Source organism: Salarias fasciatus, chromosome 16 (assembly GCF_902148845.1).
Source record: "Salarias fasciatus chromosome 16, fSalaFa1.1, whole genome shotgun sequence".
Lineage (NCBI taxonomy): Eukaryota > Metazoa > Chordata > Actinopteri > Blenniiformes > Blenniidae > Salarias > Salarias fasciatus.
Window position 1 is genome coordinate 20,196,891 of NC_043760.1, and position 25,687 is coordinate 20,222,577.

Sequence of the window (25,687 nt, forward strand, 5' to 3'; positions counted from 1 at the left end):
GAAAGAAAGTGGCAGTGTATTTTTTCCCCCTTTAAACTACCATCAGGGCGGATCTTAAATATGATGCAATTCTTGATGCGATTTACACGAGTTCTACCAACAGCTGCAAAGCACAGCTGTCTAGAACCCCACCAGCAGCAGCTTGTTCTGCAAAAAGTCGAGAGTTGTATGGGTTCATGTAAAGTGGGGTTAGTTTGGGGTCGGGCAGGCCCTTGACTCAACTCACACTGTATAACACTGATACTACAGAATGCACTGAAAACTCCTGGACTTCACATTTGTTCACATGAAGCCACGTGTTCTTCTGTCAATACTTGTAGTTTTTCTCGTGCTGCTACCTGCCCCGCGCTGCAGGCTTGAACCTGTTCCAAACCGACTTAAACCTAGACCACTGACAGCACTTTAAACTCTGCACTCGTGTTCATTAGTTTGTTTGTGTGCGTTTGTTTCCTTTTATTCACACCTTTTACCAGAGCTGCACGTGCGCTTCCCCGGTTATAAACTTCCAGTGAAGTTTGTCATGAGCGCACCGCCTCGTGCGCAGGACTTTCAGGGAACTTTTCTTTACTTCCAAAAAAAAAAAAAAAACCTCGTGTACTCGTGTCGGCTCCTTACCTTGGCACTGAAAAGTTGTGCGGTTTGAAGCCTGGAGCAGGCTGACGCGCGCGCCACTCTCCTGCCGACCACACATCCTCGTCTGAGAGATTTCACCACGCTGCACGCCAGGAGGATTCTTGTCATATTAGCCGGAGCGGGTTGTCTTTTTTCCTTCGGAAGTTAGTGCAGATGTCTGGAGCCCTGACTCCCTGCGTGGCCGCACTGAAGTTGCACGCCTGGGGACGCGGATGGGGATTGGCCGCCGGGGTGCGGCTCGTGACAGGACAGGAAGCGCACCGCGCTCCCATTGGTCTTCAGGAAAACGCCTTCGTGTCTGTCAAATGGGATGACTTGAAGCCACGAAAACTGCACAAAACTTCCCTGCAGGCCTAAAAACTGCTTTAAATGAGGTATTTTTAGTTTCTTGACTCCACAAAAGACTGACCGTGGATAGTTTTATGTGATATTTTTGGCTCTAAAACTATAAATGTGCCTTTCCTCAAGTTAAAACTCTCCTTCACTGTTTCCTACACATTCCAGTACAAAGAGTAATTAGGTACACATTCTGCACTGTGCAGCTTGGAAAAGCAACCAAAGGAAAATGTACATCCATTGGGAATAGATGTACCTGCTTGTGGCAGACTTGTGCATAGTGCTTTCCGTGCAGCCGACTCTTTACAGCCTTTTCTTTGAAGCCAATTGCCTGCAAAAAGGGAAGGCAAACTGACCATAGAGAGGCTGCATGGCGGTGGGATTAGAGCCGTGTGTGTATTTGCTGATCACTGCAAGACCAGTCCTCTGTGGAGAAGGCTGTCTGACTGCCACTCTGCTGCGTTCAGCAGTCTGAACAAAGTGGCTGTGAGCATTAGGACCTGTATAGATCAGGAAATGCCTTCACACTCCAGGAATTGGATTTAGAACAATGGACTACGCTCTTCAGAAAAAAATATGGTGCTGGGTTCAAGTTTTTATCCTAAAAAAATGAACTTTAACTAGTTTTTTTAATGACATCATCTCACAATAGACACTGTGTACGCACACAACACAAATACACCAAAAGATAACTGTCTGATTTTCTTATGCTGTGGTTCTGCATGCACTGCTTCAAAGCCCCCCCCCCCCCCATGTTGGGCACAGATTGCTTCCCTCTGTCTGAATGCTGTGGCTGCTGCTCCTGCAGCTCAGTGGAACACTGGTGACCTCCAGTGGCAATTGATGCTCAAGCGCTTCAGAGGGATTTTGAGTCAGTAAACAGAGTTGTGGTGGCACACTGTCTGAGCATATCTAAATATAAACAGTATGAGCGAGAGGAAGACCTGAAAGCCCTCTCGTATCACTTGGCTGCCACTGGATAGTAAAAAGCTGTAACAGCTTCACACTTGACATGACACCTACATTTATGTCCACATATTCTGTGTGCTTGTGTAGGAAGTGATGCATTAAAGTCCACGCTTTATTTATACTGCCATTTTTAACGTGTTGTTTGTTACTAAGCATTATTAATAGGGTGACCGTGTTGATAATGCGGTCAAATTGAATACACAGAAGGTTAATTTAAAAGCATAGTAGTTCAAGAAAATATATATTTTTATCCCCAAAACTTTTACATGAGCATCCCAGTACAGAAGAATCCAGCTGTGAGAGCAGCTCCTGTTCAGATGAAGCTGTTTTAGTTGCATATAGATGTAGTTTTTCATCCTCTCACCTCACAGTATACGGACATCTTGGTTAGATTGTAGACTACAGGCCTTTCTGTTTCTTTCTATTGCATGTTCTCCCCTGTACATGCATGTGTTGTCAGCTCATATTCTGACTGTCTCCCACAATTCAAAGTCATGCATTTGACTCACCCATGACTTCAGGTGAACTGGCAAGGATGTCTGGGATATCCTCTGCCTTTTCCTCATCGTCAGCTGGAATCAGCATCAGCTTAGTTCCACCCTAAATGAAATAAAACAGAAGATGGATGAACGGAATGAAGTGATAGTTTTCATAGTAGCTCTGCTGTTAAAGCCTGTTTTTGATTTTTTTTTTCAGCTTAATAATAAAATTTAATGTATCACCACTTAAAGAAAATCAAGATTCCAATATTCATTCAAGAAAAGCCTTTGTTAAAAGGATAGTCAAGGTCTACTTACCCACCTGTTCCAGAAGAGACACCAACCCCATTGTCTTTCTTTGTGAAGTCTGAACTTGTCACTTTAACATTTCCTTGTTGCTCTGCTCAGTCTGGATAATTCAGGTTGTTTAACTAATTAAACTCTGATTCAAAGTCATTTACTGTAGCTCTGGGATCTGTCAAAACGCACGCCGCAGCAGCCGTTGACTGTCGCCCTGACGCCTCACATCCCTTTACAGTGATGAATCATTTCATTTCAGGAAGTAATTGAAAATAGCTGCCAAACAACACATCCTTAAGCCGGGGAATTATTATTGGAATCGCATAGGCAAAGTATATATATGGGTATTTTTAGACAGCGAGAACATAAAGCCAGTTTTACTGGGCAGTAATTCCCTGTAGCTGTCACCTTAGAACATAAAGTGTTATTTCCTGTTGTGAAAAAGCAGATTGCTTATAAGAGTCCCAATTATCACAGAATGGCAGGACGATATATAAAGGAAAGTTTAAAAAAAACTAGTGGGGTGAAGACACATCTACACTGCATCCTCTGCTGTGTGTAACTCAGGGTTTTGGCACTAAAATGAGATCAGAAGAGATATTTTCTGTTATATACATCACTCTATGCTCTCATGTTATGCCTGTACACTATGTCCAATTCAACAAAATGCAATTTATAGCAGTGAATAACATGTAAAAGTTTCTTCATCGTGATCTTCTAAATGTTTCTATTTACAGTTATGGCCTCAGAACGAAGCCTCGGCTATTTCCTGCCAATAACGTCTGAATCAAATACACTGGAAAATCGCTGCGTGACAAGCCTGTGCAATGTACAGTGAGGGCCTTTTATTACTGAGAGGTCCGTCATTAGATGCTTTCTAAATTCCTCCTCTGATTGGCTGGCGTTGGGCCTAATGGGCTCCACTGTCTGTCCTCGTGGAGGGATCCCACATTGTCTGCGGTTTCAAGTGTGAGTCTCAGATGGTCACCGAGCTTAAGAGAGGACGCAAATAGACGGGCAGGCTCCCTCGTCGCTCCCTTTGTCAGCTTTCCAAGCAAAGCCTCGACCCTGAGATGACAGAAATAATAGGAGGTGTGCCTTGCAGCACTTCATGTACGGCATTTTGACTTGAAACAAAAAGATATGACCAGAAAAGTAGATTTTCCATTATTTGATGGAACTACTGTGATACAGTGTTGAAGAATTAACTTTAAACTACTGACAATGCTACGGAAAAATTCCTTCTTCAATTTCAAATGCCAACATTTTTTTCAGCTTTACATATAGAGCTGGTTGCAAACCCATCAATATCTTGTTCTTCAACGCAGTTAGAAATCTTCTGTTTGTCAGTCATCCCATTGTAATAATTACACAATGTCAAAGGGAAGTGAAGGACATGATGAGTCTAGTGCTACACTCCCTGCTCCAATTACTTTCAGATTTGTGTTTTATTGCCAATTTATACTGCAGCGACTTGTTCTATACAATGGCTGACATTAAGTAGAACCTATTATGATTGTTGAGGCATGTAGGTTAGCCAACAGCATCACAGATGGTGTCCCCTGGTTTTTAGTAAAGAGACATTTCACCACTTCATACCCTCACATCACACTGAAAGAAATCAATGTCAGTGCTAAATGTTGAGTATAAATGTAACGTTTCTTTCACTGGTTATCCATCCATCTATCTCCTTCACTCACCTCATGATCACAGTACTGGAGCCGATTCTGGCTGATCATGTATGAATGCAGAGTACACCCAGGACTGGTCACCAGCCAGACACCAGATAACCTCACATCCACACCTATGTTTAACTAAGACCACACCTATATAGAACGAGCACATCTATGTATAAAAACGATCAAATAAGATATGTATAACTAAGGCTCATCAGTAAACCTCACCCTCACCCCCTCCAGAGTTTTTATTTGTTTTGATATTACTGTATTTAATCCCTTTTGGAAAATTCCATCATCAAATTGGGTCAAATTGACCCATCGCTAGGCAGCCACACAGCGTGGCACTTGATGGTCTTGCTCAGAGAGCCACAGTACACGATTTTGGATGGTGGGTACCCAGACACACGATGAGAACATGCAAACTCGCCTCAGCCAGTATTTGAATCCAGACCACCAACTACTGCATAGTCTCACCTGTTTAGGTTGGCTGCACCTCATAGTAAAATAAAAAGACTCGACTGGCTCACTGGCAGGTTAGCTCAGGGATCAGTGTGAGCTGTCTAAGCCATTATACAACAGTCAACATGATTCACAAGACATATGGTCAAGCCCAGCTGGGCTGCTTTAATTTGCTTTGGGATTCCGACACAATTTGTCACAGAAAAGTTGGCTGTTGGACGTCAATGTTTTTCATTTCCAAATGTAGAGAACAGTAACTTTACTTAGGGTGAAGAGGCTGTGTCTGTGTCCGGATGCTTCTGTGGCCTGTGTCATTACAGCCATATATGACATGCTGACATAGTTTTTACCATGGTGGAATCACATGTATAACAACTGAATCATGCAGAGTGAGGACTGAGGTGTTGCTGCTCACTTCTCATTATAGATCAATTGGAAATGATCAGAGATTTTGGTGCATGCTGAAATGATAGCAACATGCAGTTGAAACAGATCTGTTGGCTGCACATTCTTCCTGTGGATTGGCCCATTTCAGTGAGTAAAAATGTCAGAGTGAGGCTTTACAAAGATATTCTTATTAAAGGAATGACGTAGTCAGCCTTCGGTGTGACTCCGGGAAGCGGATACCCCTTTCTCTTCAAAGTCCAGCGGGTTGTGCCATTTAGACACGGGACACAAGTTGAGGCTTGTTGATGACCCTGCTGGCCACCTCTGATGAGGGTGTCTGGTGTTTTACTTCGATTCACCGGTCTTATCGGTGTCTCCACAAAATGTCTACCCTCCCTCTGTGTCTGATTGAGTTGATTTGTTTCACCTGTTTCTCCTCATTTTCCAGTGCATATAAAGCCCTTTGTCCTCCTGTGCTCGATCTGCTTTTGGGTTCACCTCGGCACCAAAGGACAGCTTACCATCACGCCATGTGTTTCACGATTCGTCGGAAAGCCATTATGACCTTGACCTTTGACCTCCAGTCATCAAAACCTAATCATGCTATTTCAGGAAATATTTGGAAAGTGATCAGAAGAGGGGGACTATTGGAGGAATTACCCACTTGCGTAATGACTGACTGGCTCTGTGATGAGTCATCATGTCCTGCTGTGCTGTGATTACCGTCTTCTGACCTGGGCTTTGCCGTGATGAGTCAGTGTCATACTATGTACCGTCGTATTAGAATAAGCTACACAGATAGCATCATCCCTCTTGGTTCGGATGGCATCATTGCAATCAGACTTTGGGCCCGTCCTGCTGTGGCACCAACTTTAGCCTCCAGATTGTCAAAGGAGGACTAAGTCATCAGGTGGATTAAAGAAAAAAGAAAAGAAAGAGAAGACCGTCCCTTTCGGGTAGTATTGGATTTCCATCCTTCGAAGTGATGTAGTGTCCCCGGAAAAAAGGGCAGCGAGTAGCTTTGTTTAGCCTGCCCTCATCTAATCCCTGTGTGGCCGGTGTGGAGGCTTGTGAGAGAGCGAGGGAGGGAGAGAGAGCCCGCGGGCCACAGAGGCTGCATCAGCCCCCTTAAGGAGCCATGGCCCCCGCTCTTAGAAATCCCAAGAAACTTCACACCTCTGTGGCCACTATAAATAGGCGCCATCTGTCCCCCCAGGCTCAGTTACAGCCTCATTCCTTTTGGCATGGATGGAGGGCAGAGAAGGAAGCGCACTGCGTTTTAAAGGGGGACAAGGGGGGTGCAGATAAACCTAGAGTCCAAAATCTTCTCTCCAGTCATCACCGATTGCTGACATGGTGACCTCTGCTGCATGTTTTGTGGCGAAGGGAGTTGATCAGCGCTCCCTTTCATTGCCTTCTCCATAGCAACTCGCTCGACTCTCCAGCTCGGCACAGAGGCTAAAACATCAGTGAGCAAAGGAGCTTCTGACATCGCTGGAATTTTACACCGCACTGCATTCATCGCATGTGTTTTTTTTTCTTCTTTCTTTCAAGCTCAGGTTCTTCACATTTCATTAATCATGCTTAACGCAGGAGCACTCCAAGGCCGGGACAGGTGCTGTGCCTTGAAATCAGCGCCTCTGTCAGGTCTCCTTCAGGGAGACTTAATTGCACAATTCATAATTTTATGGTTGAAGTGGTGTCAGTGCGACAAATGGCTTTCCTCAAAGCTGCAGAATTCCGGAGATTACCACAAATGCAGAGGGGCAAACAGGCGTCAGCGGCGTCTGGCCGTCATTCCTGAGAGGAGACACTTATAGCGTCTGTCCTGAAGCAAACCTGGGGGTGATATTATGAAATGCCGTGCTTGTCCCTCCAAGGGCATAGCTCAGGGGTGAGGAAGTGACACAGAAAAGATAGATCAAAGCGTGCTGAAGAATACCCCCACTAAAAGCCTTCCTCTCACGACTATCATTTCCCTTTAGTTTGAACAGACACAATATTTAAAAAAGATATAATTTTTTGTCCTTAGCTATAGAAAATCAGTCCACTTTAGCATTATTACTTTTTTAATTCTTTTTTTTTTAATCTCTGTATGTGACAAGTTGTAGCTTTCAGCATCTACGTCGCCCATTACAGCAAAAGCCTCTTTCCAGAATGCTCATGCAAATTAGGTGAAATTATTTAGATAAGATGCTAATAATAGTCTTCTGGTTTTAAACACACCCATTTAGTTTTGTTACATTTCACACTCCACCCTTTGGTTGTTTCATTTGCACCTCATTACTGATCTCATTGAGATTTACCAAAGGTTTTTTTTTTTTTTTCATTCCGCTCTTAATTCCAGCATCTTCAAAATGAACTCCACGATAATGTTAGAAACACGACGCGGAAGCTGAGAAACTTGTGTGTGAAACGTGTGTGTGACACACCTTTCTGAAAGTTCACTCTATAGTACCAACGGAAAGACGGACGAGACATGAGTCACGAAAAAAATCTCAGCCGCTCTGACAGCTCTGGTCCACTCTCAGCCCTAACTGGCTCTATTATTAGATCACCGTTGTTTGAGCTTTAAAAAAAGACTTAAAAGCAACCATAACTTATCGAATGACAACACTAGAAAGCTACCTTCAGCCTCCTTTGCTCATCTGCCTTCTTTGATCGTAGCTTTAGTTTTAACTTACTGCTTCACCACCGTTTAGTAGCTTTCATGATGGAGTAACTGTCTCCATTGTCATGCATTGTGGAGGGAGAGCGGCGCTGGAACCATCGTCAAGGAGTCCATAATGAAGGTAGCCTATAGTCCTCACACCTTTATTTTTAGCGCCATGACTTTCCCCGGCCTGTCGTCATACCGTTAATGACAGAAACGGTTCTTTGTCTGAAAGGCGTTAACACTCACTGCGGTGACCCGCATGTCACCCTCTTGTGGTCGTAGCATTTATGACAAGGGCAACGGATAATTGAGATGGCTTGTGGGATGTGCGCAAAAAAGTGACACTTGTGATTGAAGGAGGGAGGTCAGGGGTCAATGGATGGTAGGAACACAGAGCTTTACTCTGTGACGTTGTTGTTGGTGTCTCAAAGTTACATCATGTAAACAAATATTTCCATGTGTAAAGTCAAAAGCTGCAAATGGAACTTTGATCGTGGCCTTTATGGCCCATAAATCCCAGCAGCAACTCACAACAAAATCTTTAAATGTGAAATTCCTCAAGTTAAAGAGCAACTACAATTTTCTACCTTTCTTGAAATTAAGTACACACAGCAAAATCTGTAATTCTGTGTTGATGCTTGAGTGTTTTCAGCCCTGGGTTACAAAGATTTTTATAGGGATTTTTAAAGAATCTGAAAGCCAATAGCAAAAATGTATTGTTGGCTTTTCAGTCACAGAACTGGGTGATGCTACTTTTTGGAGAGGTGTACAAATATGCACCATCTCTGCAGCAGTCTGCACCGACAGATTTGACGTAGTGACGTTCATGACTCATGAAGTCAAAAGCTTTTCTAAAAACTTGCTGTTACTAATGCTGTCACCAAGGATTTTCGGTGTAAATCTTTAAAATATTATTATTACTATTAGCTTTTTTTTTTTGTTTGTTTCTCACTAAAATCTAATGCAAAAGCAAGAGCTATGCAGGCTTTGAAGTCTGCAAAGCTCTTTTCAGTGGATTGAGTAGATTTGCTGCAAAAACAAAACAAAAGTAGTTTTATTGCTACGTCTGTCTTAAATGTATTCCGAGTTTTTTATTGGATCAGAGATGCTGGATATGATATAATGCCATGAGCTGTGCTGAAAGAGATCCGGGTAAAGCACTGTGCATGATAAAAGAGCCTCCTTTCTCAAAATTATATATCTGCCCCTGAGAAGTTTACACAGATAAAAGACTACATTTTGTCGAGGTAGTTCAGACTTTGCGTCTCCTTGATTTATATGTATTCCACAGTGAAGTTGCTCAAAAATCTAACTAAATTTATATTCTGGAATGTAACAGTATCACTAAATAAGAACAAAAGAAGACACTGTCAGCCTGCTGACCTTGAGTTTTAAATGTGCTTCTCATTTGCCTCAGTCTGATACTGTCACTGCCGGCCACTGGGGAAAGCTCCTGTACAGCTGAAGTCCCTTATTTTCATTGGAGGTCTGACCTGACTCAACTCAGAACGGCTTCCTTAGAGGAACTTGGCAGCAACGATGCATAAGTGAAAAGGTTAGATGTTTGAACAGAAGTAGATGATTGTACGTTGCCCAAAGAGTCAGTAGCATACTAAATAAAGTGCATTCTGGCTTGAGGAGAAAACAGAACTGAGGAATTTTTTTTTTTTTTTAATGCTACTAAATGTCAAAAATCAAGTATTGTCAGATAGATCAGGGTATTTTTTTTAATGTAATTGAAACAACAATATTTGGTGTGTATTATTACCAGATGAAGCACAGCTGCCTTTCTGTATTTTTCTCTTCATTTGCTGACCTGCCATCACATCTTAATAAAGCGCCGCTCCGCCATGCTGCTGAATCCATTAGGATTCTATAGTGGAGCTCAGACTGGACTGGAGCACAGGTGCAAGGACTGGGGCAGAGTTTCTATAGGGGGAGGGAGTGAGGGGAAGTCAGACTCAGAGAAGGTGCATTGGAGTGCTGGGGGTGAGGATAGATGACAGCTGAGGGACTGAGGCTTTCTCTGGCTTACCCTCATGGAGATGGGGTCAGAGAAAGCTGGTGGGCGGGGTGTGCGCACGGAGTGAGGGGGGGAGTCCGGGTCGAAGGAATTTATGCAGTTCCTTCGTCACTAGGCCCTGTCATGGTGGTGGGGGCTGGGCTGCACCACTGGCCCTGGGAGACGGATATAGACAAGAATTAAGGAGACAGAATTTGCACTCTTAGCCTCGTCTGGGTTACTGGCATCGGCAGCTGAAAGTCCACTAGATCTCCATCTCCCTCTGCTTTTACGTCACATCCTTCATAAATTGAACACAGGTGCTGCTTGTCCCAACACACACACTGTCGGGGACTAGAAATAAACAAAGGCTCATTATTAGATCTGAAAGACACCACTTCCACCACCTGTCAGCTTTAAGCCTGCTCCCTTGACAATTTCTCAAATACCAATTTGGAGCAGTTTGAGCTGTTAATTCTCACTCTGTGACTGCAGCAGCAGCCCTGTGGTTTTTTCTCACCAGTGTCTTTTAGTTGTATGAAATGCTTCTTTACTTTGTTGCATATTAATATTTTACAAATGTACTTGTGTCTCTGTATAATTGAAGTGGGATAATAAGTCTTCTCACAGAATAAAATATCAAAAAGAGCATGAAGTCAGCCAGATACAAAGCAACTATATTTTTTTGGAAAGTGTGCGATCTGTGCGTTATTTGAGGAAAGTAATCATATTGCTTTTGCTAAAGACAGACATACCCATCAGGGTTCCTGTCAGATGAGTTTATTACTAATGTCATAAAAAGAGGATTAAAGAAACTCCACACTGATACTAAGTTTGTTTTTCACAACGCATTGAATTGCTCTCTCCTTTTTTTCTCCCCTTCAGTTTTTTTTTTCGTCATATAATTTTAGAAGGTTTAGCGCTCAGTAACCGTGTGTTTTTACCCCATCTGAACTGTAAACATTTAAAGGAGGCAAACGCTACTAGTTTTATACTATTTACAAGTCTTAAGAGTGTCGTGTTCCTCTCCAATGACCTGGTATGCCGCCCACGTGGATCTGGATCGTGCGTAATGAGGCGCAGCGCTGTGCGTAAAATCTGGAGACGTTTCGCAAGCGGTCCGCGGGAAATCGCGCGGCCCCAGGTAACCTTTCACGCCGTTTCCAATGTTTTCGTTTTTGATTAGAGCTATATGGCATGAACAAACACCTTCTGGCCGGCAGCCCTATATTCCATCTTTAGAGAAGACCCCTCCAGACGCGCGTTCAAAACACACACCCCTCCCACCCGCTATCCAATCCTTACGCGGGGAGCGCGCTGACGGGGGTCAAGAGGAAAAATAGCCTCATATATATACGCCCAGGCTGTGATGTCTTGCTCCGAGTCCCCTCCATTCTGTGCTGCACTCCTTGTGTGTCACCCGAACCGGGAATTGTCTGTGCTTCAGGGCCAAAGTAGTTCTACTATCACCTAGAATGGCACCCAAGAAGGACGCTAAGGCCCCCGCCAAGAAGGCCGAGCCCGCACCGGCCCCTGCTGCACCGGCCCCCGAGCCCGCCGCTCCTCCCAAGGCCCCCGCAGTCGACCTGTCCGCAGTCAAGGTACGGTGACCGTGAGGGCATAGTGGGATCTTGCTGCTGGAGGGAGGGATGGAGAAACGATGCTTGCTCCTCAGGAAGAGCAGAGCTTTACTATTTTATTCCACTCAGGCCTGCATGACAGACCTGGACATAGATGAAGGTTATTTGGGCTCCTTGCAACAACAGGAAACGTATCTTTTTTGGGAAAAAATAGTGTGAAACCACTACTCTTAAATTAATGAGTGGTTTATTTTGCAGTATGCTGAACAATTCGATGTACACAGGGAGTTAATGAGAGCAGCTGCTTGTTTGAAGGACCTGACTCTGAGTTCAACACAAGAGCAGAACCATGGAGAGCTCACCCTGGGTTAGACCACACCCCGACCTCTCTGGATTGGGCTATCAAACCAGTGACTAATGTGTAATGGGAAATGCAGAGTGGCACCAAATGTGGACATGTCAATGGAGCTAAAGATGGACCCCCACAGATCAGGTGCCTTCATGTGAAGCTAATTTTGGCAACGAGACAAGTTCGGTGCCAGTGTGAAAGGGATTGTTTAATCTAGATTAAGAGAGAGATATCAGGCTAGGCTGATCTTTTGTATTAAAAAAATAAGTGTTTGTGTCGTCGTCTCCAATTATAAAACAGCAATCCTGCTGTTTTAATGCTGAATACTCACGAGCCTGCTTTGTTTTGGCTTGCAGATTGAATTCAGCCCAGACCAGATTGAGGGTACGTAGGATCCGTCCTTCCATCTGCAGTCACACTGACACTGCACACAGTTCATACACTTCAAGGCCACTTCCTCATAACTGTGGGTTGACTTGCTGTCGGGTAAATCTGTCGGTATCGTAAATTAATATTACAGCTATGGAGTAAAACAATGTGAAGAATGAACTCTAGCTTAGCGCCACCCTGTAAAAGACTTGGCAGCAGGCCATGCGAGAAAGGAGGTCCCCTGTGATTTGACATTCAATAAAAAATTTGGTAACACTTTACTTGAAGCCCCTCTTTATAACACATTATAAGTAGTTATAAACACTAATACATGATCACAATGCTTTATAACTCACTATACAGCAGTATACAGCATAGGATTAAGGTTAGGGTTAGGGTTAGGGTTAGGGTTAGGGTTTGGTCCTGGCATTGTGATCATCTATGAATGTTTATAACTATAGCTACACATGTTATAATGGCATTATAATACTTTATGAATGTACTTATAATGTGTTATGCAGGGGGGCTTCAAGTAAAGTGTTACCAAAAATTTTTTTAAAGAAATTGAAATCTGATTACTTATCAAAAAAAAAAAATGTAGGTTAGTTTTTGGTGTGCTTGTTTTTTTATATATTAGCAGAATTCTGGGTGCATGTTAAATTATGATATGCATAAAATGCTTGAAAATTCCTGCACAATTCATGACGCAGGAGTGCAAACTGACACGAGAAACAGCTGTTGTTTTAACTACAACAGGCAGCAAAAACAACACTTTTAAGACCGTTCAGATCGTATCACATATCAGCCATAGCTGTGCAGAGGGCATCACCCACAGGGTCAGATGTTAAAAACCCAGGTCAACCAGACTCCGCTTGCAGGTTTTTAGAGGCTCTCTGCCATCAGAGCAAACTGCCAAGACAATGACGCCCCCCCCTCAAAAAGGGTTGTTTTCCAAGGAGGAATAGTGAGCCGCTGAGCTTGACAGAAAGAAGCACCTGTGTGCCGTTGTGTCCATCTCCCCCGGGCCGGGCACCGCAGGAGCAGACCCGCAGTCTGCTGGTTACACTGCTGTCAGCATTCCCTACTTTTACTCCGCTCCCCCGCAGAGGGCCTTGCCTTTAAAAGGAGGGGCTCATATTCTCAGCTATGTTTATCAATTCCAAGGTGGTCTTTTAAAAGAGCCCACAGCCGCAGTCAGAGAGAGAGAGAGAGAGAGAGAGAGAGAGAGAGAGAGAGAGAGAGAGGAGACAGCTGAGATGGAAATAGTATGAGGGGTTACTAAGCTTGGCAGGAGTCAGTCTTTTCTGCCAATAATACCACAACCTTTGGGGATGTCTTGCACTCACTGTTTGTCTTGTCTGCTTGTGGCTCCACCTGGTGGCAGATGTGCGAAGGACACAGCTTGGCTTGATGAAATTCACAGCACGGGGGAAAATGAATCATTTTAAGAGAAAATTATATAAATACATTGATAATAATCAGGAATTAACATCGGTACTCAGGAAACAAAGCTTATTAAAACTGCATGATGAGTTAGTTACATTGAATATACCAACATACTTTAACAGTTTAGCCTGAAACATCCCACTGATAAAACACAAAGGGTTAAAAAATGAGCCCCCTGAAGCTGATGAAATGTGAGGATTGTTTGGTGACGATGTCCTCTCCTACTGCTGTTGGACAGACTACAGGGAGGCCTTCGGTCTGTTCGACAGAGTTGGCGACAACAAGGTGGCCTACAACCAGATCGCAGACATCATGCGCGCTCTGGGCCAGAACCCCACCAACAAGGAGGTAAACAAGATCCTGGGAAACCCCTCCGCCGACGGTAAGTGGCACCATCACACACTCTTCTGTCACTGAAACACTGAGGTGTAATGTAGAGGAATGAAGGCATGCTTCAAGTCTGGAACCAAAAGTTTGTAATTCAAATAATTCATTTTGATACTGTAAAAAAAATAAAAAAGTTAAAAGTCATTACTATCAGAGCTCAAGGAAAGTACATCAATGAACAGACTAGTGAAAAGTGTATTTTTTGGCTTTTGCCCATGATAGTTGAGATATGCAGCAGATTTGAATTGGTGGTTTGATTACATAACCGATAAACCACTTTGCTTCAAATGTTTGGTCTGAGGTTATTCTTAAATTTTGCTTTTTTTTTTTTTTGTCTTTTATACTACCAAGAAAACAAAGCGGTTTGTGATTTCACCGTGTGCTACAAGACACTCAACACTCAGAGCTCTGCGTTAGAACGGATTAAAGAACAGTGGAGCTGGATAAGTGATGCAAATGACTTGTGTTTGATTTGCTTTCCTCTAATCCAGACATGGCCAACAAGAGAGTAGAATTTGAGGGATTCCTGCCCATGCTCCAGACCATCATCAACAGCCCGAACAAGGCAGGCTTTGAGGACTACGTTGAGGGTCTCCGTGTCTTCGACAAGGAGGGCAACGGCACAGTGATGGGCGCCGAGCTGCGCATCGTCCTGTCAACACTGGGTGAATAAGACCAGGACACTCTTACGGCTGTTTCACTTAAGGTCGTTGCACACGCATGACTTTCTGTGTGTCACTGTTACGATCGGCTGTCCTCTGCTGCCCCCTGCAGGAGAGAAGATGACTGAGAGTGAGATTGATGCTCTGATGGCGGGACAGGAGGATGAGAACGGCTGTGTCAACTACGAGGGTGAGCCACGAATGATCCCAGAAAAGTCTCGTCAAGCTTAGTTTTCTGAAAAACAGTCAAATGAAGTTTAAACTCTTGAAGTTTGAAGGATTTATCGGATGATCTCAGACAGACATTGACTACTGTGCTTTCTACAATGCAGAAAACACAGCTGTCATTACAGTTAAAAACCAAGTTGTTTCCTGTCATGCAGTTCTCCAAGGCGCTGACATTTGAGCGATGCGGTTTCCCTCAATCCCTCACTGACATTGTCTCCTCTTTTCTTCTGCTCTGATCTTCAATCCGCAGCCTTTGTCAAGCACATCATGTCTGTGTAAGGACCCTGCCACCCCGGTGGAAAGCATCGTGTACGTGCAGACCCCATGGAGTCACGACATCCACTCGCTGTTTCCCGTACCATCTGTGGAAGCAGGGGGAACAAAGGACTATGAGATGTCATTTCCTGATCTTTTGTTTTGTTCGACACATTTTTTTTTTTCCTCTTTTGTCCAACTGGTGCTTTTACTTCTCTCCTCCTCCTCCTCCTGCCACTCGGGAAGACGTCCTGATTTCCCACGAGGTGCTTTTTCCTCACTTTCATCCAAGTCCCGCAGTCTCATTGGGGTTTTTTTTTTTTTTTCTGTCATCACCGTCACAGAGGAACAGTGATGAAGGGAAAGGTGGAATAATGTTGAGCATCCCCTCCCACTTACTGCCTGGCTGATTCTCCATCTGCCAGAGAGGTGACTAGTCTGGCCCAGGACCGGCCGTCCAAAACAATCCACTCCTCAACCGACCCATCCCCAAGTCTTAAGTTATTGTATCCTCTGCTCTTTGACAATAAACTTTTCACACTCCCATTTTACTTCCCTTTTTTTTTTCCTTTTCTTTTTTTCCATGACTCCTACCGTTTACTGTTTTAGCTAAATCCAAAACAGCTCCCAGATTTAAAAGACCTCATTACATCGGCTATAAACACTTTGATTTATTCATCCAAAACATGTAAAATGCAGATGAAAAAATGTGTATCTTCAAACCACGTCAATCGCCTTCCTTTCATCGTCTAAAAAGAAGCAAACAAGCATCACTTTTGTCCTTTTTTATTGTCATTAATTATTGTAACTGGTGTCATATCAACAAGAGAAAAACTGCGTACATCTACTTGACCTTTTAAATACATTTACAGTTGCTGTGGGGTGGAGCAGGAGGGGGAGGGGGGCACACGGAGATGGGGGATGCTGAAAAAACACAGAAGCAAACAAACAGGTGCGGGTGAGGGCAGTAGTTCAGCGGGAAGCGAGGCATACCACAAATGGCGTCTGAAAAAGAAGAAACTAGACCACCCAAACACTTTTTCCGAAGATATACAACAGGAGGTGACCCGACTCTCTCCATCACTTTGTTTCTCCTCTTGAAGTGTCTTTTTGATTTTTTTTTTTAGGATTTTTGCTTTTCATTTTCTTTTTTGTTTCCACTTCCTCCGATTTCTTCCCCCACGTATTGTAACAAAACATCCGGATACTGTTGCATCCGCCTAAAATGGAACGGAGTCTGTATCCACACACGCACACGCACCCACACACACACACACACACACACACACACACAAACACACACTTCAGAGTAGCTGCACCATCTACTAAGTACCATTTTACAAACTGCAGCATGTTCCTCTGCATCAGTGAAGAAACGCCTGCAGCTTTAAAGACAAGGTACTTTTAACGCTCACACCCTTCCACATTGACTTTTTTTTTTTTTTTTGAATGAACTCCAAAAGCTGAATATCATTCTGATGTAAAAACAAGCGTCTACATTTAACTGCTGAGCAGGTACAGGTGCATGATGCTGTTTGGAAGGACGGCGATGCACTCCGCTGCAACGACGAATCGGCTGTCTGACACGGTCACCAAGCAGAACACTGTAAACAACTATTAACTACAAAACATGAACTTCTTTAATCTTTAGCCAATAGATGAGGAAATAACTTACTAAAATTCTTGTTTGTTTTTTTTTTAAATACAAAATAGCCTCTTCTGATATTAGAATCCATACATGCTCGTCATAACATGACCTAGGTCTTGCATTAATTCAATTTTACAATTATATTTTATAGCCATAGTGTCGTTTCACTTTTAAAATGTTTTCAGGACATGTTGATGGCAAAGAACTTGTATTTTGTACATGTTTCTATATATATTTGTTAAATATACTATATATCGGATGAGAGGAATGACTTGCAGTAAGGATGCTTGATTTGTTAAGGGGGTTGGGAGGGCGGGGGCGGGGGGGGGGGGGGGGGGGGGAGTTTGGTGTCCATGCACTTTTTATGGAGCAAGAACAATACGTGCGGCATGGTGCACTGGTCACATTTCCTCCAATTTAAAGTAGAAAAAAAAGACCGTAGCTTCTTCGGAAACACCGACTGGGGACCAAACGAGCCCGAACAACGGTCCCCACTCATAAGTTACACACGCCACATCGTTTTAAGGAACAGCAGTTCAGACGGAACTATTCTAGGCAACATCGTTCAAAAGAGGTCGAGGTCAACAGAACGAATCAGAAAGAGCAACATCTGGATTTTTAAATAAATAGAAAACAGAATAAAGAGGACCAAAGTACAGTAGCTCCTAATTTGAGTCTCTACTTAAAGTTGAGTGACGGATCTTGAAGTAAAGATGTTTAGAGGCTGTGGTTAAGGTGAGTAGTAGGAGTAGTAGAGGTGGTAGTACTAGGAGAAGTAGAAGCAGTAGTAGTAGTACTAGTAGTAGTAAGTAGTAGCAACCAGTCAGCCTTGGGGTGCCAGAGGAGGGCAGGACCAGTTTGAGGGGATCTGATTGGTGGACGTCGGAGACGCAGAGCAGCAGATCCAGAGGGATCCAGAGTTCACAAACCCTGCTTGGCCAGAGCGGCGGTGACGTCCTCGGCCAGGGTCGCCAGCTGCGGCGACTCGGTCATGTTCAGGCTGCCGGAGGACGAGAGGTGGCTGTCTCTGTGGCGGTGGGGAGACTCCAGGCCGGACAGGCCGGGGGACTGGATGACGATGTCGGCGCCGTGGTCGACCCGGGCCTTGGCGTGGTCGCGGAACGTCAACCTGTGGCTCTCGATCTATTGAGAGACGTGGCGTGAGGTGAGAAGCGATGAGAGGGAAGAGGACAGGTTTGTATCACGGCAAAACAAAAAATGTTTGTTTTAGTGGGTTTTCTTATAAAGAGCTTCACATGTGTAAGCCGTCCTGGAATGACGTAGTTCAGAGGTGAACTGAACACTGCAGGTTAACTTCTACATAATGTAAAGGTGGATACCGTACCTTTACTGCTACCCACACAGATAAAGGAATACAACAAGTTTTTGGAAGACTGGCTGCCTGGTTTTTATATTTATCACTCTACCAATCTTTATGCGTCAGTTTACTGTGGAGCACATCATTATCATTTCATGAACTTCCCTTTAGAGATTATGTCATTATTGAACATACACTTAGATACTGAATCATTTTTACGATAACATTAATGTAGCTTTGCAGTAAAATATGACTAGAAAGAACTAATATAACCGAAACCTCTAAAACAATCTATGTAAAGTGTGTTTCTTATTATTATCCTTTATATCTAAGACAATCTCGCAAAAACTTGATGTTTTCCTTTAAATCATGGATTAGGAGCAGGGAGCCGACACTCACCGTGAAGCGACCTCCACCAGGAGTGTGGTGAGCATTATCCAAGGAACCCACCTTGGCTTGGGCTTTGTCTTTGAAGTCCAGCTTCACGCTCTCGATGCGCACGTTCCCGCCGCCTGTGGGAGAAGCAGAGAGGAAAAAAATAAAAAAACTGGATAACAGGACAACCTCTGACATGTTCAGGAAAAACAGAAAATATGTTGGGACACCAGCAGGTGGAGCTGCAGCTCATCAATAGGCTGCAACAACATCTAAAGAGGAGGTTGAAGGTGTTTCTACATCTCCAAGCAAAACCGCAGATCAGCAGGGTCGACGTCCACAAACTGGGAATTTGCCAAATACTTTCTACAGGGCTGTGAATTCATAGTTAATACAGGATTTACTGATTAAGATGTGATTTGTGATTCCTTCAGTTCTTCACCGTCCCAAAGAGAATCGCAGTAATACAAAAAAACGATGATATTTTGTGGCACCCAGCGGGGAAAAAAGAAGAAGTGTAAACTCAACAGTTTCCAATGAAAGCTGTGCTTGTTATTTGGTGTAATCGTCAAATCTTGTGAACAGTTTCTCTTTGTTTTGCTGCTGCCGTGCTGCCGACCGCAGCAGGATCTGATCCGTGCTCCTGCTGACTGGGATCAGCATCGGAGAGCAGAGCGGTGAACACAGTTTACCGCATTACATTTAAGCCGTTTGGGGAAAAAAAAAACACACACACAAATGAATGTGCAACGCCATTTAAACTCAATCCTCGCCAATTCATTACCATCCGCTTCAACATTTAAACTCACAAGCTCAAGGTAGACAGACACAAAATGTAGCGAGGCTGCCAAAAACCAAAACACCTCCTACACTGGGGCGCCCGTGGACAGATCCACCGAGCTGTCAGTCCAACAGCAGAGCACTGCTGCTGCTTTCCACCAGGAAGGCCAGGACAGAATTTTATCTGACTGACATATTTCTTCAGGAATTTAAAAAAAAAAAAAAAAAAAAAAAACAGAGTTAAGACTGCACATTAAGTGCCAGACATAAATTTATAGAAAAATTAATAACCTGTGCAACTTCCCAACCCCAGCTACACCGAACATGAATTAGAGTGATGCCATCCAATCCAGTGGCACTACATGTAAAAACACGAACCAGCTCTTCCAGATACTTACATAATTTTACCTTATCTGACTGTTGATCACAAATTCCTTTGCATGGATTTTATTTGTGCCTTCAGATCAAATACCGTCGCTGCCCTCTGTTCTACTTTCCTACTTGCAGCTGACGGTCACATCAAACAAGAGCAGGTGGTGCAGCTCAGCTGTCTAAAGCAACAGTTTTAATAGTCTCACATGTACTCATGAGCCAAGACTTTTAAGGGTAACAAAAGTCAAAGCTTAATAATGTTATATAAGTATGTGTGAACCTTGCACCAGTGATGCTGTGATCATTAACAGTGTTTAACGGTGGAAATGTGCCCAGGAAGGAGCTCCGTACCTGGCCGATGATGGATGTTGTCCAGAGAGCCACACTTGGACGTCACGTGGCTCAAGTCGATCTTCTTGTTCTGGATTTGCACCTAAAACAAGAAAAGCCAGAAACAGAAGAAAAAAAGCTCACCGGTCAGTTCAATGGGAGGTCATTTACGACAGCTGACCCCCCTCGGTGCACATATAGCAGTCCAAATTGTCTTCCTTTTTTCTTTTTTTTAATTACAAAGAAGCAAACCTGATTAGCAGACTGTAGGGAATGATTGAGTACTGAAGCAAAGTGAAGTTTTCAACTTCGCAAGGCGGTGGCATTCAAATTGTGCGTAATTATCGGGAAATGAGGAGGAAAACACCAGCGATCATGAAATAACAGCCTTTATGTTCTGTAATGCACAGAACCGCTGGTGTCTGAGAGATCAATCAAACCAAGACTGCATCCAAACTCTCAAGCGATAAAACTGTGTTTGTAAATCATTTGACACATTCAGAGAAGCTTGTCAGATTGACAAACGCAAGACATTAAAATAAGCTGAAATTAGCAACAGGGAGAAGGAGAGACAGTGAGACACGGCTATGTGACACACCCGGGAGATGGAAACCACAGAGAGATATGCAAAGAGTGCGCCCGATGAGACAGCGAACAGCACGGAGCCATAAAGCTTTCGACACAGCACAGTGAACAAGACGACACACACTACGTCCTGAGATGGATCTCTGGCACACGCCTGTGGTCAGCAGTCACTTTGCCGAGTCGCAGATTTGGCCGACGCACCCTTTTGTCGCCAGCGATTTAGAAAGGCTGACGGAAAAGTACAGAGGGATGACGATGGATGACGTTAAAAAAAAAAAAAAAGATGCTAACAACAGCAAGAGCAGAGAGCACTTGATTACAGTAGGAACCTTTTATCATGAGATGGTGAAACTGTGGACACATGCACGACCCCCAGTAAGTAAGTTTTCATGGTTTTTATTCCTGCACAGTCTACAAAAAAGCAGTCTGAAGGCACCAGAAATGGCTGCCTGGGCGTCTCTCCACCGTTTCAAATTCCTTGTATGAGCGACTGTACTTGGCCAGTAAAAATGATTCTGAATTTGATTCTCTTATTAGTTTTGGTCTCATATGATGACAGTGAGGGAAAAGCTCTGCCCGTCTTCAGTGAGTGCACGTGTAGCATCAAATATACTGCGGGCGTACATTACAGGATATTAAAATTTGTTCCAGCTGCCTTCATTTCACACCTTGTCTCTTCTAATGAGAGGTAACTAGATCTCACCCATTAGTGATTTAATATTGCACGCGACTTCAGCCGTGACGGAACAGAGACACAATGATGTGTTTAGAATGACAAATGGAAAACAAAAAGCATTTTGGGGTCATTTTACCCTAATTTCACATTTACCTCCAGTATATATTTTACAAATTGAAACTATTGAAATTGATTGAAACTTATTTGATTGGAAATGTCCAGCAATCATGTCGAGATCATTACATATTACAAGAAGCGTATTTATCAATCATTTCTATTTCCTTTTTCACATCATTGCTGAATTGAAAAAAATGAACAAATACATACATGAGAAAAAAAAGAAGTATTGTCACTTGGGGCCATTATTATTTGTGAACTACAGATTACAGTGAATGATGAGGCCTGTTATAGGAGAGTGATATCTCTTTGTCAGCTTCATCAATGGGTGTGTAAAAGCCCGCAACAATCACAGACAATCAGATCGCTTCTGTCATGTCTTGATAAGAGCCGGCATAATCTCCCAGTTTATCAACTGCATGAAATCAATTGGAAATGCACTGCAGGGTATAAATGGGAAATACATTTTACCATCCACACTTCAACCCAATTAGATTTTGAAATTTGTTTTAATAGCCTTTGCCTTTGGTAATATCTGCCAAAGTACTGTGTGAAAGCAAACAATACAACATAATTCCATTGTCAAAATCTGTGGGAGTCCACTTCTGGTCCGTTTTACCACTCGGCCCTTTACGCTGCGGCCTTCACCCGCCTTCAGTAACTTTCCGTTTACCACTGCTTTCAGTATTGTCATGTGCGAGCTATAACAGGCGGCAAGAGCTGCCAGCGGTGCGGCTGTGATTTAAAGCGGGCCGTACGCCTGTGCGCTATATGTCACCGGCTGGAGACTGAAAGAAGACATTTGTCTTGCAGTTGAGATTCGGGTATGCGACGAATCCGAGCCGCTGCACAACGTGACTCCAGCTCGAAGCAGTTTGCAGCTCCTGTGAGAACAGGCATCATGATTACATGAAATAATGCCCTTTTGTACATGTGTTCAATAAGCCAAGATTTCATGACTGTCACTGTGTGTCACCAAAACAGACCTAAAAAAGAGCCGATCACCCATGTTTGTTTAGAAAGCTCTTAATGGCCTCAGAAGTCGGAGTACCGCATAAAGAAAAAGGATTTCCAGGGCATCATTCCTGTAGAACCAGGAACATGCTTTCCCCTGTCATATTACCTCAAGCATTTTGAATTAAAGGTAAAATCTTTTTTTAATCTGTTTGATCTCTGAGCTTTTTTTTTAATGACTTTCTTGCGTATTGCACATTGGGCTGTTGCAATGGGCTTTAATTAAATGTCAATCTTTTCCCATTGATGAGAAAAAAATACTGTATGAAGCAGAGATTTTCCATTAGTGCTCTGCTTTTTAATGTGGCCAACAGTTGTGCATAAACGTGCGCGTCAGGCATGTTTGAGAGGCAAGGTAACGGTCCAGGCAGCGGTTGCCCAGGCAACCCGGAGTTATCAGACAGAAATTAGCAGAGGGTTTGTGGAGAAGACACACAGAAGCGCTATAAAGACAGGAGAAGATATTCTAATTGTTTCATTGCTATGGGGTTTGTGCAACAACGCATTGATCGTGTGCATTACCCGAATCAGAGCTTGCAGATGGAGCATACACTGTACCTGCTGCATTCAGATGACTGTAATCAGACTTAATCAAGTGCTTCATGCAGAGTGTTGCTACCTGCTGTGGGTAAAAGATGCTGGCAACAACGGCTAAACTGTGATTTTTCCTTTTTTATGCATTAAATTTCCACTTGTTTTTTTTTTTTTTGGCTCTCTCTTTCTGTATGTATAGAGAGAGAGAGAGAGAGAGAGAGAGATGGAGGGAGGCACACACACATATATAAATTAAACACACACACAAAGGGACAGAGCCAAAACCATTCACAGAAAAGTACATATTGTAATGTACTGCTGGCTTTGCTTTTGAGGTGGAAAGCAATACGTACAGCAAAATATAGCCGCTCAAGCTTGATACCAAAATTACAGAGCGCTGGTGGATTGCCACTGACACTTCCCATCATGCACCCCTCCTCCTGCTGCTCCACGCCGTGAGTCACAATCTTTCCAAAGAGACTGAGAAGCGGCTTTTTTTATGCAAAACGGAATCATACAGGCTCCTACAAACACTTTGCATTGCATGTTGCAACCGTGTTTTTTAGGTGCGAGACGGGGAGGACATTCAGTCTGTGACAAAACTGCTCTCAAGATATAAACCGCTGTGAGAGTGATGGAAGAGCATTTTGGTTAAAAAAAAAAAAGTGAGTGATGAAACAAGAAACTTGTAAAGCATGGTGAAAAAGTTGAAGACTACACTGACCACACGACACAACACACAAATGACACTGAGACGATGGGTTTGCGGCACAAGACTCACGTTTCCACCTCCCGCTGAGTATCCCCTCCTGTCCAGGGACCCACACCTAGCCTGAACATGGCTATAGTCCAGCTTAACACTGGGGATGAGAACCTGCAGGGGTGGAGGTGAGCAATGAGGTGGGGACAAGGCTTTCTGGCGCGTCTCCTAAACAGCTCGTATCTTCCCACTGTGCGCTTGTGAGTGTGTTTGACGGTAGTGTGTGGGCACTAATGACCTGCAGTCTGCTGAAGCTCACAGGTGAGACACAGCCATCTGTCTGCATGAGCTTTGATGGTGGGTTAGCCTGCCATGACATCTAAGAGGATTGCTCTCCTACCTTTCAGAACATAACATCAAATAACGCTGAAGTCCGTGGAAAAAAAAAAAAAAAAAGGCATGTGAGCTGTTTGACTGAGGTCAAATCCAGTTAACGTGCCTGTCATTCTAATGAAGATCTGCAGGTAGTAAAAAAGCTTTGGTGAAGACTAACATCCAGTTTTAGGACCGTGCTGTGATTATTCTGTGCCTACGCAGGACTTCAAGTGAAAGAAAGCTCGACTTTGCACGGTTTGAAAACAAAAACGCAGCTGTCAGAGTGTCTTTTATAGGCCCGTCTTTCCACTGCGACGTCTTAAAATGCAAGCGAGCGCAAATTAAAGGCAGCTCAGACTTGAGAGCGTTATTTTAGAGGACGATAAAATATGTGAGCGCTGCGATGGCGAATGATTCTCTGTAGCTGCGGGGAGAGAAAGCATGAGTGAGATGCAGACACGGCAGAGTTCATACAGTCCATAAACAACAGAAACAAACACGTTTTACCTCGCAGCACAGTCAAAGCGATGGGAACTACATCGGATAGAAATATCACACTGTACATACACATCCCCACATTTTGTGCATGAGGGAAAGAGTAGAGCTGATTTTCTGTCTCTGATTTGACCACAACGATGCTTCAGTAGAGTCACTAGAGGAATACACAAAATAACAATACAAATGTGCTAATGGATAGTGAAGAATTATATACAGTCCATATACTGGTTAGACACAGTAAAGCATATGCTGCAGACATCCCACTGGAAACCAGCGTCTGTGCAGTAAATAATATATTCAGCTCCCTATTAGAAAATTTCTTCTTGTTGTTTTCCTTCAACTTGGGAGCCAAAGAATGATGAATGAGTTATTTCAATAAATAAGCAACGTGACCTAAAATATCTTTCACTGGAGTTGATGTTTTAGAATTTATTTAAGTCTCTTTTGTTGTCTGCAGCTTGGGATTTGTGAAAGGATGAAAAAAAAAACAACAACATTGAATTGTGTTAGACTGACAATTAAATCACAAGGGTTACTAAGATATCAACAAACACTAAATAACTGGTTATAATATATATCTGATATTGCATCATCACAATGGGAGGTATGAAACGGAGCAAATGCAGGAGAGTAATCAAACTGAACATTGTCATTAGATTTCCTGGCGCTATCGTTCCTTTAAATGAAGTCTGGAACAAAAAGAACTAATGAAAACAGGAATCACAGATAAATCACAGATCTGAATAAGATCTTGAGCTGCAGCTTTGCCAAAAGTGCTCGAACAGAACAACCAGAACCAGAACAACCATAAATGATGAACGGAAAATGAAAAATTCCTTATGTCACAAAGTCCAGCTGCACATATCAGATGGAGAGGAAGGACCCCAGATCATTTTCTTAAGGACAGTTTCCTGACAGCAGGAAGTGGAGTGAAATCAGAGACTCGCAGAGCAGCAGCTGCTGGTAGTCATTCACATCTTTCCCTCAAGTGTCCCATGTTTACAAGCTTTAACAGAGACTTTCGTTTCTCTCAATCTAACAGTGGAAGGAGAAGTGGGATTACAGCTGCTGTGATAAACACAACACTGGGACTCTACAACACTACAACCAAAGGTCGGGACAAAGTGTAAACTGTATTAAAAACATAATGAAATTATCCATAAATTCCATGAATTCATATTTGGTCCAC

At 43.3% G+C, this 25,687-nt stretch overlaps 3 protein-coding genes across 6 annotated transcripts in view; 1 reads left to right on the forward strand and 2 right to left on the reverse strand.

Annotated features, from left to right (window-relative positions):
* Positions 1-825, reverse strand: part of cps1 (carbamoyl-phosphate synthase 1, mitochondrial) — a 63,307-nt gene extending 62,482 nt beyond the window's left edge. Inside the window, exon 1 of the mRNA XM_030112546.1 lies at positions 616-825. Within this exon, the coding sequence (XP_029968406.1) occupies positions 616-741 (126 nt within the window). The 5' untranslated portion in view covers positions 742-825. The remainder of the gene's footprint in view (positions 1-615) is intronic.
* Positions 826-11,286: 10,461 nt separating this feature from the next.
* Positions 11,287-15,730, forward strand: myl1 (myosin, light chain 1, alkali; skeletal, fast). Its single transcript, XM_030112796.1, has 6 exons — positions 11,287-11,501; positions 12,186-12,213; positions 13,883-14,026; positions 14,523-14,696; positions 14,806-14,883; positions 15,172-15,730. Exons 1-6 carry the CDS (start codon positions 11,376-11,378, stop codon positions 15,198-15,200), a joined length of 579 nt encoding a protein of 192 aa, XP_029968656.1. The 5' UTR covers positions 11,287-11,375; the 3' UTR covers positions 15,201-15,730.
* Positions 15,731-16,876: 1,146 nt separating this feature from the next.
* The window catches only part of map2 (microtubule-associated protein 2), an 81,141-nt gene continuing 72,330 nt past the window's right edge, over positions 16,877-25,687 (reverse strand). Inside the window, exons 17-20 of one of the 4 annotated variants that reach the window (XM_030112793.1) lie at positions 23,707-23,799; positions 20,021-20,102; positions 18,593-18,654; positions 16,877-17,967 (exon numbers count right to left, since the gene is read on the reverse strand). In XM_030112793.1, coding sequence (XP_029968653.1) covers positions 17,746-17,967; positions 18,593-18,654; positions 20,021-20,102; positions 23,707-23,799 — 459 coding nt within the window. In that variant the 3' untranslated portion in view covers positions 16,877-17,745. Of the gene's footprint in view, positions 17,968-18,541; positions 18,655-20,020; positions 20,103-23,706; positions 23,800-25,687 lie in introns of all 4 variants that reach the window. The other 3 variants (XM_030112792.1, XM_030112795.1, XM_030112794.1) reach the window with 3 other exon arrangements.

Excerpts from the sequence above, each read along its gene's own strand:
- myl1 (XM_030112796.1), top strand. The coding sequence starts at position 11,376 with ATGGCACCCAAGAAGGACGCTAAGGCCCCCGCCAAGAAGGCCGAGCCC. Across the intron at positions 14,027-14,522 it reads GGGAAACCCCTCCGCCGACG|ACATGGCCAACAAGAGAGTA; the intron begins GTAAGTGGCACC and ends CCTCTAATCCAG. Across the intron at positions 14,884-15,171 it reads CGGCTGTGTCAACTACGAGG|CCTTTGTCAAGCACATCATG; the intron begins GTGAGCCACGAA and ends TTCAATCCGCAG.